This window comes from Chenopodium quinoa, unplaced genomic scaffold, assembly GCF_001683475.1.
Source record: "Chenopodium quinoa cultivar QQ74 unplaced genomic scaffold, ASM168347v1, whole genome shotgun sequence".
In the NCBI taxonomy this organism is placed as follows: Eukaryota; Viridiplantae; Streptophyta; class Magnoliopsida; order Caryophyllales; family Amaranthaceae; genus Chenopodium; species Chenopodium quinoa.
This window is the reverse complement of record NW_018745065.1, coordinates 2,105,288-2,122,180: the sequence shown is the minus strand read 5'-3', so window position 1 is coordinate 2,122,180 and position 16,893 is coordinate 2,105,288. Positions and strand designations below refer to the sequence as shown.

Genomic DNA, 16,893 nt, shown 5'->3' with positions numbered 1-16,893 from the left:
ATTATGTTGCTTGATATTATTATTGTTATTGCTTGTTCACGCCCTCTCTTGCACGGATTAAAGAGAATTTGTACTTGTAATCACGCTTAATAAGATAATTAATAATCTTGTTTAGGCTAATATGATTATAATTCAAGTGATCTCCAATAATAGTTTTGTTTGTACATTAATATTTAACCAACATAGATTAAACAGGTTTAGGATCAATGTATTGATTGTATGTTAGTCAAAAGCGCACATGGAATAAAGTAGAAGCCTACTTTTAGGGCAGGTTCAATCTATTTTAAGTTGGATTTGTACCTTCATCCCCGAATATCCAGTCATGGTTCAAGACCACTGTGCAGTTAACGATCTCATGGATCGTGAAGGGGTGTAACCTTCACCCTGTGAACGGTTACAAGTTTTCTAAAATTTGTTGGCAACTCTTTTTCTCTAGGTTCCTTCCCTTTGGACGCTGTAGACTCCTAAAAATGTCTCCCCAAAACAAAACCCGATGATGAATAACCTTTCACCGCCGTTATTGGTCGGGTTCAGTATTTAATCTTGGAGTGCTTAAATCCAAATTTCCATTTCATAAACAAACCAATTCGAAGCCCATTTCCCCAAACCATAACTTATTTTACTCTTTTCGTGCCTTTAAACCCAAAATAATTCATTTCGTGTCCTTTTTATAAAAACGTGTAGTCCATTTTATTTTGATCCATAATCTAGGTCCAATGATTAAATAGTTAAATGGGGTTTGAAAAGAGCTTTCTAACGATATATTTTTTTTTGATCCATAATTTTTCGACCCTTCTTTTTCCTTATAAATAGAGCTCATATCTCCCCTTTTGCAATCATCAACAAGCTTGATCATCAAATCATTATCTCTTTCTCTCTTTTACACCAAAAATCATTCTCTTCTCTCTCTCTCATATTCTAAGCCTTAAACCTATATTCCTAATTACACCATTCTTCCCTTAAGCACTCCAAGGAGTCCATACAACACCCTTGGTTCCGTCCTTAAACCAAGGCATGAAAGGTACCAATAATTGAGAGTTTGGACCAAATCAACTCTACTTTTTATCTTTTTTAATTATTTTCATTTGATTTATATTTTTATTGAAGTTACTAAAAATTTATTCATGATGTAGAAATTTAAAGGAACGTGCGGAATGTGAGTAATTAATTAATTTAATCTCTAATTTTATTTTAATATTGCTAGTATCATGATTAGGTTTATTATTATTTGATTTGGCTAACGTTATTATTGTTAAATTGCTTCCAATATTGATGTTTATTCTATTATTTTTTATGATCACCATTTTACATGTTTAAAGGGAATATGTAATTGAAAATCACGACTAATAAGATAATTTGGACAACCGGCTTAGGTTCCTTTTTAATCTTGTTGTTTAATCAAGTGATCACTATATTTTAGAATTATGTGGTGCATTAATATTAAACCAATTTAGCTTATTAATATCAAGTGATCACTAATATTTTAGAATTATCAAGCTTGTTGATGATTGAAAAAGGGGAGATATGAGCTCTATTTATAAAGAAAAAGATGGGTCAAAAATTAAGAAAAGATAAGAATTAAATCGGAATAAAACTCGATAGACAACAATTTTTGTTGTTTTTGTTTTTATCATATATTTTGATCCAGAAATCGGAATAAGATAAATAAGATATAGTTGGAAAGCTCTTGAAATATACTTTCTAACCCAATTGAAATCAGATTAAAATATTTTGTATAATAAAAGATATGGACGAAATATTGGGACGGTGTCAGTTTTGGATAAAGTTTGATATTTCATTCATATCTTTTCCGTTGTTGCTCGGAATTGATATTATAATATATCAATAGAAAGTTAATTTCAAGGGAAATCCATCCATCTAAGATTTGGATAACAACTATGAGGCACGAAAATATTATCATACTATCTTTGAAGGTCTTTCAATTCGGATAGAAATAGGATTTTCAAAAAGAAAAGTTTTATTAATTTCAAACTCCTTAATCTTATCTTTTCAGAAGGAATAATTAAGATCTTTTGGAAACTTATAGAAGCTTCCAATTAATCCTAATTGGTTTAGGAATGGGATTAAATAATTTGGACCCTCCACATGATCGTCGGGTCTTAGGTAAGGTAGGATTAGGTTCCGTTTGGGCTCAGTTTAATATTTTGGCCATAACCTATTCGTTATAACCCGAATTTGGGCTTATAATATATCGTTGGAAAGCTCTTTTCAAACCTCATCCAACTATTTAATCATTGTACCCAGATTATGGACCAAAATAAAATGGACTAAACGTTTTTATAAAAAGGACAAGCAATGATTGATATTAAAGGACACTAAATGAATTATTTTGGGTTTAAAGGCACGAAAAGAGGAAAATAAGTTATGGTTTGGGAAAATGGGATTGGAATTGGTTTGTTTATGAAATGGAAATATGAATTTAAGTACTCCAAGATTAAATACTGAACCCGACCAATAACGGCGGTGAAAGGTTGTTCATCATCGGGTTTGGTTTTGGGGAGACATTTTTAGGTGTCTACAGACTTGAACATACTTAATTGTATGATCACAATGGGGCTTAAGTGTGGGATGCTTGAAATATTCCCTACAGCTTTGTTGATTGTGTGTTTTCATGTGTTGTTTGGCCTTGTCTTTACCTTGGCCCTGCGACGACCCATTCCTAATGGCGAGTAGTGGGGACAAGTAGAGACAAGGTTTTCAGGTGATGAAGCATATTCATGATAGGCATGAGTGAAGAGCGAATCATGCTTAGTTCTCATAGGAATATGATGTGTTTTATTGCTTTATTAATTATTTATTTATCGTGCTTGCAAACTAATGCAAAGGTTTAAATATTTTCATGGTTTTAATAAAGGTCTACAATGGTTCCAAGTTGTAGGTTGTTTTTGTTTGATTTCGTTTAACTTTGGTTTTTACTTTACTTTCGTAGGGTCTTGACTTTGAAGTTTACTTGTTTTGAATAGTTTTTAAAAATAGTCTTCCGCTGTGTGTCTTTGATAATTGCTTTGGCCATTTTGACCGTGGCAATAATGTCTTAGATTTTCCTAATTCGCATTTTTAAATAGCAAAACAGATATTTTAAAAGAAAGGAATTTCTAGAGTTTTACACATCTCCTCCCGCCGGTGACCCTTTCCCTTTCTCCCTCGCCCTTCTTCCTCCTTTACCTCACAACAAACACAATCCCTCAACTCAACCCAAAACACCGACCACCCTCATTCCTCTCTTAAACCACCACGAAATAGCCACCACTCCCTTTCCTCCACCTCAGAACCGACACCCCTTGCTGTTTCGGATTACGGGAAGGGAGTTGGGGATTGTTTTAGGTGGGGTAAGGAAGGAGGAGGGATGTCTGGTGGTTAGGGTTTCGAGAAAGAAGGTGGATGCGACAGAGGTCAAGGAAAGGGGAGAGTTTTTGGTGGTTAAGGTGGGTGGTCGGACGATGTTCAGCGAGATTAAGGGACGGGTTAAGGTTTGGCGGTGGAAGAAAAGTGGCTCGGGATTTTGGGAATTTTGGTTTTTATTTTATTTTATTTTTTTTGTTTTAATTTAAATATTTTAGTTTTAGTTTTAGTTTTTATTTTAATGTTTTTTTAAAATAAATAAATAAATAAATAAATATATATACATATATATATATATATATATATATATATATATATATATATATATATATATATATACACGATTATTTTCACTTTAGTTTAGCTCTTATAAGTTCAGTTCAGTTCGGTTCGGTTCAGTCAATCAGAACAGGCCCTTAGTGCAACGTGGCTATTAAAACACAAAAAAATAAATAAATAAATAAAACTCATTTAGCATGTTTCCACCCATGAGGACCATTGGAGGCAAACGCATACTCCCTTCATGTTTTTGTAAGTGTTACAGTTTGACCGATACATAATTTTATGCAATTTAATTGACTTAAATAAAATAATAGGTAAGTGGGGTAGTTGGTGTATTAAAAAATTGTAAAAGAAAGATAGTGGGGTTAATAGTTTATTGAAAAGTTATGAATGTGAGTGTGAGAGGAAAGATATAATAGAAAAATAGTTGTGGGTTTGGGTTGGGACCATGAGAGGAGGGAAATATAATATTTTAATATAGCTTTTTGCCAAAAAAGAAAGTGTAACACTTAAAAAACAGGGCCGAAAATGAAGTGTAACACTTAAAAAATCACGGAGGGAGTAGCATAATTGGGAATCCTTGGGATTATGCAAAAATAAACCTTAGTTGATAAATAAATCACCCGAAATTATTAAAGTATATTTTTCCTATCACAAAAAAAAAAAAAAAAAAAAAAAAAAAAAAAAAAAACCACCTTTAAATTTACGACAAATTTTCCTTTGCCAAATTAATATATTATATTGTCCAAATTATCTTGTATCTCCTAGTTTTAATTTAAATCAATATCAAATAATAATTGTAGCCTTAAAAATGTTTATCAATAGAAATATTTTATATAACAGAATTTTACATATCTTTACAACCCTTAAAAATTACCATTAGGGTTGTAGGGTCTATACTATTATAAAGAAACGAAAATTAGAGGGTTTTGTCTCATAAAATCATACTGCAGGCCTGCAGGGTAGGCAAGTTGGTGTGGGCTTCGTGGTGCTTGGTAGGGCATAAGAAATAGGAAGCAAATTAAGCAAAAGTACAAAGTATACAATTGTTCAAACAAACCTCATCCTTTTGTTTTTTTTTATACAATATTTATATTAAAATTTAAATAGCAGATATTTCAATTTCTTTTATCATGGCAAGACCGAGCGAGATACTTTCCCTAATACTAAATATAATATTGCGTTAAGAAGAAGAAAATAGACTTACATTTTACAGAAGTTCCATGTTCTACACAATACCAAAAAAATGAACAATAGAACCCTTGGAGCTTGCATCATGCAGCAAATATGGAAGCTATGCATGTGTCCCCATATAGAGAAAAGCTGGTTATCAAAATATGTTACCGCCACCAGTTCACCACCATCCTCACAAGGAGACAAACTGTGTTATAGGCAAAGCTGATTACATTCCGCCGCCACCATTACACCATCTTCATAAGGAGGCACTTTTGGTAATCAGAGATCATTCTTTTGTCTTTTCAGCTTTCTTGTAAAAATAATCCAATTGCCGCTCCAACTGCAAAAAATAAAGACATCCTATGACAATTGTTTTATGTGAAAATGTCTCCAATTACACGTGAAACCATTACCCAGCCAATTGACACCACCCTGCGTCCACTTTCCTATTAAACATTTTAGACATTCTTAGTGCATCGAATCTTACACATTAATATTGAAACTACATAAATTAAAAAGTAAAAGAGAAAGAATAAACAAATACTACCTCCGTTTCTTTTTAGTTGACACGTATTCCTTTTTAAGAAGTTTTTTTTTAGTTGACACGTTTCCTTTTAGGGTAACTTTTTTACCTTGCATTTACAAGCTACCCCACTAGCTTTTTCATTCTGTCTCACTCTCTCTCCTCTCCTTAATATGTGCCTAAATCAAACACGTCAACTAAATAGAAACGGAGGAAGTACTTAAATAAAAATATATAAAACAGAAACAGAGATCAGCATTAGATTCTGCATTCTACCAGTTGAAAGCATCCATAGTAGGTAGGGAAAACAGAAATGAAAGACAATGGAAATGAAAGTAGAAGCCTCTGCTTGCTACACTGAAAAATAGCTTTCCCTTTGAATGCTTAACAGTTTGGATAATCACTTGTGGCAACATGGGTCAACAAGAATCATAATTGTGAGTTAAATTATGTGACTCAGCACTCAGCAGGGTGAAATTTTGAATAAAGCAGTGTTGAATGTTTGATTATACTACAAGCTAAGTTGGAAAAAAAAAAGAACATGTACAAAATTGTTTGACTTTAATCTCTCTATTACCAGCTTCAAAAATGAAACTTAAGAACCCAACTTACCTGAGCATTCTTTAATTTTTGTCTTTGCAGCTCATCTACCAGGCTCCCGATTCTGTCACGTAACCGAAAGAAGTTAGAACAATTACAATTCAGTCACATAACTAAAGTTCGATTACTAGACTTATTTCTAAGAAATTTGGAGCACATGTGTGGGTGTAAGAAAAAAGGTGGATGAAGTAAAAGAGAGTGAAAGCAAAGGTATTAATATTGTGGGGTAAAGGGTGCACAATGGGTGATAAGAATTTGCCAAAAATAGATTTATAGTAAAAGTGAATCGTGTAATATATAAACAATGTGTCTAACATTGCTGCCAATAAGGCCTATGCAAACCTCCCTTTACAAAAGCAATGTTAACAAAACTCACAATCTACAATCTTTTCAATTGCTTTCTATCAGGTTTCAATCCAATGATATTTTACATCGCAACTGTGCCTTCGATGGGTCTACAATTCTTGAAATTGTTTTAACATATTTTGAATAACTTTGAGATTTATTGATTGGTTTTTTTTCTATTGGATTTATGCATGATATATAGTTCTGGATTTTGAATTTTATTCAATTTGACTTTATCATTCTTAGTTAGTGATTTGCATTAAATGTAGGAGTAATATATAAACAAAATGTATCGTTTTGGTGCTTAGAGGGAGTTATTGCATACATTCTAGGAAGGTGAAGTAGGTATTTTAAGACACACCTACACGGTGGTCAGAAGTTTTGTTTATAAGTTTTTTAGCTAGTTTATTCTATAACTAGAAGTTTTGCTTGCAAGTTTTTTACCTTTCATTTGAAATAATTAGTTATGTTTTAATTTATGTCATTTTAGTTGGGTCATGTTTCCTTAATTTATTAGGATTTGTTTTAGGAAATAAAGACCAAGGTCAATCTGTGTTTGTAACTAGTTTCCAAATCCAAGTAGAATTAGTTATCCCATTCTATTTAGATTACTTGGACCTAAAGGCTAGAGGCTTGTCCTAGTCCTAATAGGTTTATTATTAGCTATAAATACTCTTGTAACATGTTCATACCGATTTATTCAATTACTTTGTTTAGCTGTTGTTTAAACTTTCTTAGCTAATAATCAATTCAAGGAGCTGTTGAAGATTAGAAAGATCAAGGAGTTAGTCTACATTATTGCACATCAAATACTTAGTTCTAGAAGGAAGTAAAGTAACTTGATCCTCAACCCTTAAAAGGTTTGAGCTTGCTCTCTTATGAACAGTACTCAAACATGAGAATCGCATGTGTGAGAGCAACGCTGACATGGCAAATTACCATTTGTCTTTTTTTTTAATGTTTGATGATATCGAAAATACCACCTGTCTTTTTCTACATTTGCTTTCTCTCTCCTCTCTTTCATGATTCGGGCAAAAATGCTTTCGACCTTCCACTTTTTTTCCCCTCTTTTCTGATGTGTTGTGTTTTACCCAGATGATTGCAAAAACTAACTGCAACTCCAATTCATCCTACCATGCGTTGCCAAGAATGGATATACTCATGTACGACAATTTTATTAATTAAAAAAAACAAATTATGGTTTTAAATGGCGAGAGGCAGCATGTGAGCCTTTTCTCTTCCAATGAAGCAGCATATGAGCTATCTGCCTATCTCTCCTCCATTGAATCAGCGTATGAGGTAAAGATTTTTTTAATTTTATTCATCGAAATTAATTTCACAACCCAATTTTTGTTTCAGAATACTTTGATTTGAGCTTTAACTTAAGCTCTTTTTTGTTATATGATTGCTAATTTCCCAATGGAAATCTGGTTCAATTCAAGTTTTTCTTGTTAATTTTGTTATTCAATGTTTAAAGGTTTGTGTATAATTTGCTATTGACATTTTGGGATTAAGTGTGTAAATTGGGGAATTTTTCATAAAATTCTAGGGTTGATGTTAGTATGGGTTCTATTAGCCACTACAAAAACAATCCAGTTTTTTTATTTATTTTTTATTTCTTTTTTATTTCAAATTCAATTTCTAAGTTGTGTTGCTCAATTTTGTCGTTCCTCTATTAAAAAATAAAAACCATGTAATCAATGTTCAATATCCTGATAATTTTTTGGAAATTTTAGAAGGCTACTTACAGTTGCAATGTTGATGCTTATTTCACAGTCGACTACTCCATTTGTAGCGAGGAGACCTTTTGTAGATGTAGATACGATGACAATTGGTGTGCGACATCTTCATATCTTTTTTTTTTTTTTTTTTATATATATATATTTTTTTATTTTAACCTAAATCAGTTAGGTTTTGCTGTTTTAGAGTTGTCCAGCCATCTCTAGTCCTTACCCATTTTAGTTATTTGGTTTTAAGATGTATAATCATTTCATTTTATTTTTTTTACTCTCATTTTAAGATTTTTTTGTCTTTTTGAGTGATTTTTTGTACACTCATCTCTTATTTGCAATCAAAAGGTAACTCGCTTTCTCTGTCCTCTAGAGTCTCACGCATCTTGTGATCCTAGCAAGGCTCTAATTGACTATTTCGTATTAACAATAATGAGGTACCTCGAACTGGATTTTCTATCTTAAATGATTTTTGGGATTCATAAATTATGTGTCTACTAATTATTTCTTTCATCTGATAAATTTTTTTAATGATTTTTTGAAATTTTCAGTTTTCCCATAAACGTTTGATTTTTGGGTTTGTTGATCTTGTTGTTTACGTTTGATTTTTGGGTTTGTTGATCTTGTTGTTTCTAAGTTTAATTTTGTGGGGGAAGGAAGATCAATGGAGACAAATAGAGATTGAAACCTTGAAAATTAATATATACACAATTTGGGTTTTCTTTTGAAATTTAGCATGTTAGATTACTTCCTGTTTTTGTTTATTATGATTTTTTTTTTTTTTTTTTTTTGGAATACCAGTTTATTAACTATATGTTTTCAATTTTTGTTTGAAATCTGCTTTAATTAAAATGTTTCTTGCTGATTTTATGATTAACTATTAGAATTAAAGGCTTATCTAATTTTATATTAACGTTTGGGCATTTAGGGTCTCGGACTTGTAAAATCCAAAGCTCATTAATGCTACTTGACTTGGCCCTATTGTCACATTAGAGTAATTTGGTGATGGAGAAGCTGGGACACGCCAGTAGGGATATCACCACACATTGAAAACCTCAGCATACAAGAGCAAATTAAAAGAGAAGGAGATATAAGAGGAAATTAAAAAAATTAAAATTGAAATGTTGGCCCTTTTTTTTTAATAATTAGGTGATTTGGGGTTCATATTCTTAGGGATTTGAGATTTTTATTTGAAATTATTGAGTTAAGAAGGAATCTGAATTGTCACTTTGCACACTACTTATTTGGATAATTTATGGTTAGGGTTCAAAATTATATATAATTGAATTAACAAGAAAGACTATCTACTTCTTTTTCAATGGTTTGCAATAAAAGCACTTACTATGCCAAGTAGGTCACTGTTATGTTTTTCTGAAGCTTTGGTGGTTTTACAGGTAATTGAATATTACTTCAGTGATAAAAAATCTCCTAATGAGATGAAGAAAGACAAAGACGGTTTTGGTAAGTGTTAATAATTATTGCTCTCGACCATTTTTCTGTAGTCTGATAATGAAGAAAGACAAATTCTGATGCTGCTACATGATGATGCCCTCTTTTTGCTTAATGTTATATTCCTCATTCTGATTTGTGAATCTGCAAGGGACTATAATACATTTATACTTCTATTAAAAAAATTCATTCGATTAAGCTGTCTCAGCTATAAATTTGCAAGGATTGAGATGTTAAATGACGAAACTATACAGGTACTTGTGATAGACCACCTTTCCTGGATGTTTCTCCTGGCGCACCCAAATCATTTGTGGTTGCGCCGAGCTTCTTGGGTGGGTGTCCAGTTTGAATGAACTAGAATTATTTGCTATCTGGTTTCATCTCTGCTTTTGTATGCTGAGGTCCATTAAGTAATAACAATTTTATTTAGTTGAGTATGGGATTTGTGCTTTTGTATAAGAGGAAACTGTGAGATCTTCCAAGAGGAGATATCAAAGGCTGGAGAAGCTAGGAATAAAAGAAAAAATGTGGAAGGTGCTCGCCCAAGACTCAGAAAAGGGACCAAGGAGCTTTGTGAAACCAATAATTATTTGTTGCTTTTGAATTTGTTGAATTGCCATCCACCTTGGCTTTTTTGTGCTCATTTGTGTTTATTCACTTTACAGATCGGGGAGGCTGGAGTTAGGCGTAGTACAAGGATAAGAATGAGACAATTAGAGTAATAGAGAGGTGAATGGTTTTTTATGGACGTGTTCATCAAAGTAAGTTTCCATATTCACCATACAATGAATCAAGTTCATCAAAATGGCATACCAGTATTTACTTGCTTTGCAAATAATACTGGCGCTGTAAGTCGGATTGAAACTTGTCAACATGGAAGTTTTAAAATGATCAGTTAAAAATTTACAATTTTATTTCCTCTTACTAAGTGAAGATCCAAAATTCTATGCTGAGCTTTGTATTCATTAATGATTTCAACTTTTAAGTATTGTTATAAAGCCTGATTGTTCACAATTGATTAGAGTTTCTGCTGGTCCCTATTACCCCTATTTTTTCACATACATTCTAATTATATCTGCACGTTATAGACATTCTTCTATAAAAACTCTTGTCTAATTCCTGAAGTGGTTTTGCAGGTCTAGTGACTATGATCAGAGTGAAGTACGCCTCTCCATCAAAGAATACAGAAGAACCAGGAGTCAAGGTGAAGTCTTTTGTTTCTGATGAATACAAAGATCTACTTGAGTTGGCCTCATTACACTAAAGTAGCCGGAAAATGCTAAAGTTGTATTATTTGTAATGTAATTTACGAACTTCTGTCTATTGATCTCTAATAGAGATGATACAGTTTGCTTCCATTTGACTCTCACTACTCTTTGCAACTCTTAATTAGCTATTGTGTATAGTGCTATGAACTTGTGTTATTGTGTATATAAATATTGACAAATGAACTATATGGGATATCAACAATATAGCACCCATAACATAGTCATAATAAAACCGTAAACCCAATCTTTAAAATAGTTACACATTTCTGTTACCATACGCATTTATGAAGGTAGTTGGAGAATGTTTGATGTTTTGATTGGTAAATTATATACTCCCTTGTCCTTCTATTATTAAAGACATGTTTCTAATATTTATTACTCACATAACAAAGAGAATTTGATCTCTAATAAAAGGACGGAGGGAGTACTATGTATATGTGTTTGATTTAGTGGAACTTTGCTGAAGTTTATGCATCTAAAAGCCGAATCATATTATGCAATTTTGTAGTGTAGTAGTAGTTTGAATGTGTAGACAGTATTCGGATTAAATTATGCCCATTGTGGAATGTGATGGATAACTTGGATATTTTTCTGTATCGCCTTATTGAATTGCCTTATTTTTATTTTATTTTACAATCTTGTCTAAATAAATGTTCTCTATCAAGTAACTTAATGTTTTCATAATACGTGTGATATTGACTAGGAACATTATTTTGAGCTTAAATATTTTGTTTTTTGGTTAATCACTTATAATACTATGAGCTTGTGTTATTGTGTGAAAAATCTTTACAAACGAACTAATATGAGATATCAACAATATAAGTATATAACACCCCATAACATAATCATAATAAAGTCGTAAACCCAATCTCTAGAATAGCTACACATTTATGCAAACTGATCCGCGCGCATCACGCGCTAAAAAAACCCTAGGAGGATTAAAGTTTGTTCTAGGAGGTACATCAAATACTTAGTTCAAGGAGGTAGTATAAGTAATTTTCATTTGATTTTTAGAGTTTATAATAAGATTTTTATTAGAGTTTCGTAGTTGATTAAAAGATCGTTTTTGCTTCGTCCTACTTTTAGATTATACATTTCACACAGTATTGCAACCAATTAATTTTCTACTTTGGGTCAATCCGTAAAAAAAATGTTGTTTACATAATTTTTTTTTTAAATTGGTACTTAATTTAAGTTTATCAAAATTAGGAAATTTGTGCAAGTGATCTATTAATTATTTTTGCAATTCTTCTTTGTGTTAATCTAAATCTTACATTCTTTACAATTTTGTTGCTGATTATTTGATTGTTTAAGTTTGTGTTTATAGGAAATTATAATTCTTTAGTGTTTTACAATTGATTAGTTAATTGATTATTAATTAAGTTGGTCTATAAATGAATAAATGTCACTACACACTAAAATTCTAATTTTTAATGCATGACACTTGTCTTTGATTTTTATTTTAGTTAAACACTTTTGTTTGTTACATATCACATATTTTTGAGTAAAATCTAGCTTTAATTAGTATAATACAACATCGATAAGTAAAAACAAGTGTAATTTAGTAATTGCATTGGATACAAACATCAATAAATTAGCTAAAAAAATGACAAGTGAAAACAAGTTTTTAACAGCCAAAAGTTTTGAATGGTAAAACCAATTAATAAGAAATAAAAAAAAATATCAATTTTCATTGAAAAAATTTGTACCATTGTTCTCTATTTATTTACTTAATTTATGAGATATAAATTTGTTTTTGGCGTTGCAAGCCTATTAGTTTAATTTGTCGAGCATAGTATAGTCACGGGATGTAAGTTAGAATATTACATAGGCTTAGATTACATATAGTAATAATTTTTAACATGTAGTGATCTATTTAAATTGATATAGTTACCTTTTTCTAAAAAATAAAAATAAAAAAAAGACCTCTATTGCATAGTCATCAATGATATATGCAACATTTACGTAAATGTTGTAGAAATTGATAGTTGCCTTATTTTTGTATATAGTGAATTTTATGTAAAAGTTGTAAAAATTGATATAGTATTATAGTTACATTAGTTTTGTATTTAGTGACCTCTAAGTAAATGTTATCAAATTTGATAAAGTTACCTATTTTGTACTCCTTCCGTTTTTAAATACTTGCACCACTTTACATTTCCGGCCGTTTTTAAATACCTGATCTATTTCCTTATTGGGAAAACTTTTACAATATTTAATTCATTTATCTCAAATAGTGGACCCAACATAATCGTATTCTCTTGATTTCATATTCTCTTTCCTTCAATTATCTCCACTACTTTTGCCTTTTACAATTTTTTATTCTTCCAAGTACCTCACTAATTCCATATTTTATCTCCTAAAACTCCGCACATGGAGAAATGGAGTAAGTATTTAAAAACGGAGGGAGCATATAGTGACCTTTTAAACAATTGAATAGATATAATGGAAAGTTGGAAAGATCTTTCGGTTTTTAAGCTGTGAGATCTTTTGTATTAATAATGAACGCTTGAGATTAGTTGTTTTTAGTTTTAACATAAGTCTAGCTGACACGTTTTTTTAGTCTGGTTTGCCAATGCACAAATTAAACCATTAAGAAATTTAATTACTGATATTATAAATTTATAAAAAGTTGGAAAATTTGTCGGAAAAAAAAAACTTTTAAATACCTCATTTTGCAAGAAAAAACCTTTAAAATGGATCTTTGTTAAAAAAAAAAAAAACCACCACGATCACTTTTTTGTTCGATGAAACTTCCCCTCCCTTTTCCGGCATTGGCTTAGCTTTTCTGACCCTTTATTTTCTTTATTAACACCTAAGTAAATTTATATTTGCACTCCTTCATTTTATTTTCCCATCTCTCTCTCCACTTCTTCATTAATTGAGCAACAATTATGTGAGGTAAGTGTAAATTCATGAAATCATTGTTGTAAATAGTATCAAAATTGGGGTTTTTTTAAACACATCCACAGCTCACCATTATATTGATTCTACAAAATTGGACAAAAATAAGGAATTCTTAGAGAGATGAAGAAAGATAATTGACTACTAAAATGGTAAAAGAAAAAGAATTGACAACTACAAAGGTGAAAGAAAGAGAATTGAAACCCTAATATTTACCTTCCAATTAAAAGAGTTGGGTGTTTTGCCTCAATCAACCATTCAATGTATATACCCTAAAAAAATAGAGGGAAAATTGGGAGCCAAAAAAAAGAAAAAATTACCCTAGACTTGGTTCTAAGTAAAGAAAATAAAGGGGTCAACGCCGAAAAAGCTAAGTCAATGTCGGAAATGGGAGGGGAGGTTTCATTTAACAAAAATAAATAATCGTGGTGGTTTTTTTTTAACAATGATCCTTTTAAAAGGTTTTTTCTTGCAAAACGAGTCATTTAAAAGGTTTTTTTCTAACAAATTTTCCTAAAAAGTTTGATATTTTAAGCATATACTCCCTCCGTTTTTAAATACTTGCTCCACTTTCCTTTTTCATCTGTTTTTAAATACTTACTCCATTTCCTTATTTGGAAAACTTTTACAATGTAAAATTAATTTCTCTCACCTAGTAGAACCACCCAATGATGCACCCGAAACGTATCGGGGACGGGTACGCTACGGGGACGGCTAGGATACGTCCCCAATCCGTCCCCATCAAAAGTGGTACGACACGTCATTTAGGGGACGACTAGGGTCATGATCGGAAACGTTTAGAGTACGGGAAATCCCAAATTCTGTCGTACCCAAGAAGCCCAACCCAATTTTTTTTAAAAAAAAATACTTAAATCAGAACAAAACTTACCTCAAAGTCGATTTCCCCCAATTCTAAAAACCCTAAAATTTTGAACTCCTTCATCTTCTTCTTCCCTGTGCGATTTGATTGACGGTGGCGACCGGAGACTCACCTGCGAGGCTGCGACAGTCGACGCTTGGTTCAAGGCGGCGCCGAAGACCCACCTTCTTTCTTGAGTACAGATTTTTGTTGTCCTTTCTTGCGACAATTTTTGGAGTTGTTCTGACTCTCTTCTTTCTGTCTTTCTTTCTTTTAGGAGTTATTGAGTTTTGTTTTCTATTTTAATTGTTTTTATGTATAGTTGATATTATAGTGAATTGTAGTGACATTAATTGAGAATGTCAATAGGTGATTTTTTTTTTTTTACATTGTACAGTTGAATGGAGTCTCAAAATTTACCGCTTTTATTTATGTTCTTAAGAATTTTAGCAGTTTAAGACATTAAATTCCGTAATATTTCTTCTAAGTTGTGTTGTATGGATTTTTTTTTAATGGATTTATATTTTGCTGATTTTTTTTTTGCCGTATCCGAGCTGTAACCGTTTTTTGAAAAAAAAAAAATTTGTCGTATCCCGTCCCCGTACCCGTTTTTGTTCCCGTATCCGTATCAGTGCAACCTAGGAACCACCATTATCACATTTTCATTTTCATATTCTCTCTCCTCTAATTCTCTCCACTATCTTTGCTTTTTTACAATTTTTTATTCTTCCACCTACCCACTACCTCCATATTTTATTAAATTCTTCAATTTCTCCTAAAACTCCGTGCATGGAAAAATGGAGCAAGTATTTAAAAACGGAGGGAGTATATCATGCCGAATCTAACAAGATCTAACCTGACCATATTTTTCATGACGTATAAATCACAAAATACGGTCAAAGGAAAATGTGTGAATAGTACTAAAGTTAAAAGACGTCTACTAAAATAACGGAGGTAATATAATATACCTTTGTTGTAATTGCATAACTTGAGACAAAAGTTCACCCTCTGTAGTAGAGACCGGCAATGTCTGACAAGAACAACATAAAGTATCTTAGTGTTAGATAATAACTGAATAATTATGTTTAAAAATTATGTTCTCAAAGTGCTACATAAAGTCACTTTAGAACCCTATTTTTCCAACAAAAGGTTGTCATGACCTAGCTGTGAACAGCCAGAACACACTCCTTATTGGCAATGTAAGAAAATTTTCCGCATTCTTGATTCATCTTACAACTATTGTTACATAGATGTCATAACCAGCCCATCCCCCCCCCTCCTATTCCTTAATCAGTAAGAAACGATGAAACATATTAATTTAAAACTGAAACAAGAACATCATATGTCCATACTATTGTAAATTATGATTATATTGTACAAACAGTATTTGAATTATTTTTTGTTTCAAAAAGTTTCGTAATAAAAACTGATTTAATTCTATATTTGTACTTGCTTTGTCCTACATACAATCCCCAAACACAATGCTTTGCGAATTTCTTTATTGAAAAAACCCTAAAACCTCATGATAATGGCTAAATGTTGTGAGGAAAAAAAAGGATTTAAGAAAAATAAACCTTGTAGTAGATGAAGGAAGATTGCATAGGTAAGGTCTACTTCAAATGAGAGGTGTGCTTAGACCTTAGGCCTTCTTAAAACAGTTTGTGATCAATTATTTTTTTTTCTTAAGATTTTTGTCGAATTATTAAACATCTAAAATTTGTCCTTCCCCCCCCCCCTCTCCCCCATCTGCCACTGGGTGGAGGTTGCTTTGGAAGTGGTCATAGTGATATGCACTAAAGGTTATAATGGTGGGGACAAAGGATGGAGTATCGGAGAAGCCTTCCTAATTCATACGTGGCCTTGTAGAAAATCCTAGATGTTACTTAGGGAAATTGGTAAAAGGGATGCATGTGGGTCTATCCTTAATGAGACAACCTATGTCTAATTAACCTACTTCTCAAGATCCAAACATCCACTCCTTGTTCAGTCTACCCAACCAATGCAACATAACCTTTCGATACCTTCATCCAACGTTACTTGGACTCGTCGTTAAGTGTCGTGTCCGACTAAATTTTGGTCGACACTTCGATACGGTCAAGGGAATGTCTTGACTAATATTTAGGATACGACTGTTGTATAAAGTGTCCAAACAATTTAATCCGACACTTAAAAATAAAAAATAGCTAAAAATCATAAAAACTAATAGCAAAAATTGACAGGTTTATTATGACCTTAGCTCGGTCTGCCATAAATAAAACCACCTTTTGATAATCCCCCAATAAAACGACCATTCTACATGATCTCCAAAAATGGGGGGAAACCGGTTGGTAACCGAATTAATGAGTTAGTATGACACTTGTCCCTTTGTAGTTGGTTAGTTGGTTTTTTTCCTAT

At 31.9% G+C, this 16,893-nt stretch overlaps 1 protein-coding gene across 2 annotated transcripts in view; it reads right to left on the bottom strand.

The window, feature by feature from the left end:
• Positions 1-4,531: 4,531 nt before the first annotated feature.
• LOC110709329 (STE20/SPS1-related proline-alanine-rich protein kinase-like) overlaps positions 4,532-16,893 on the bottom strand; it is a 30,679-nt gene continuing 18,317 nt past the window's right edge. For both annotated transcript variants that reach the window (XM_021887537.1, XM_021887538.1), the window contains 3 exons: positions 15,468-15,529; positions 5,957-6,008; positions 4,532-5,161 (listed from right to left, as the gene is read on the bottom strand). In XM_021887537.1, the coding sequence (XP_021743229.1) occupies positions 5,108-5,161; positions 5,957-6,008; positions 15,468-15,529 (168 nt within the window). In that variant the 3' untranslated portion in view covers positions 4,532-5,107. The remainder of the gene's footprint in view (positions 5,162-5,956; positions 6,009-15,467; positions 15,530-16,893) is intronic.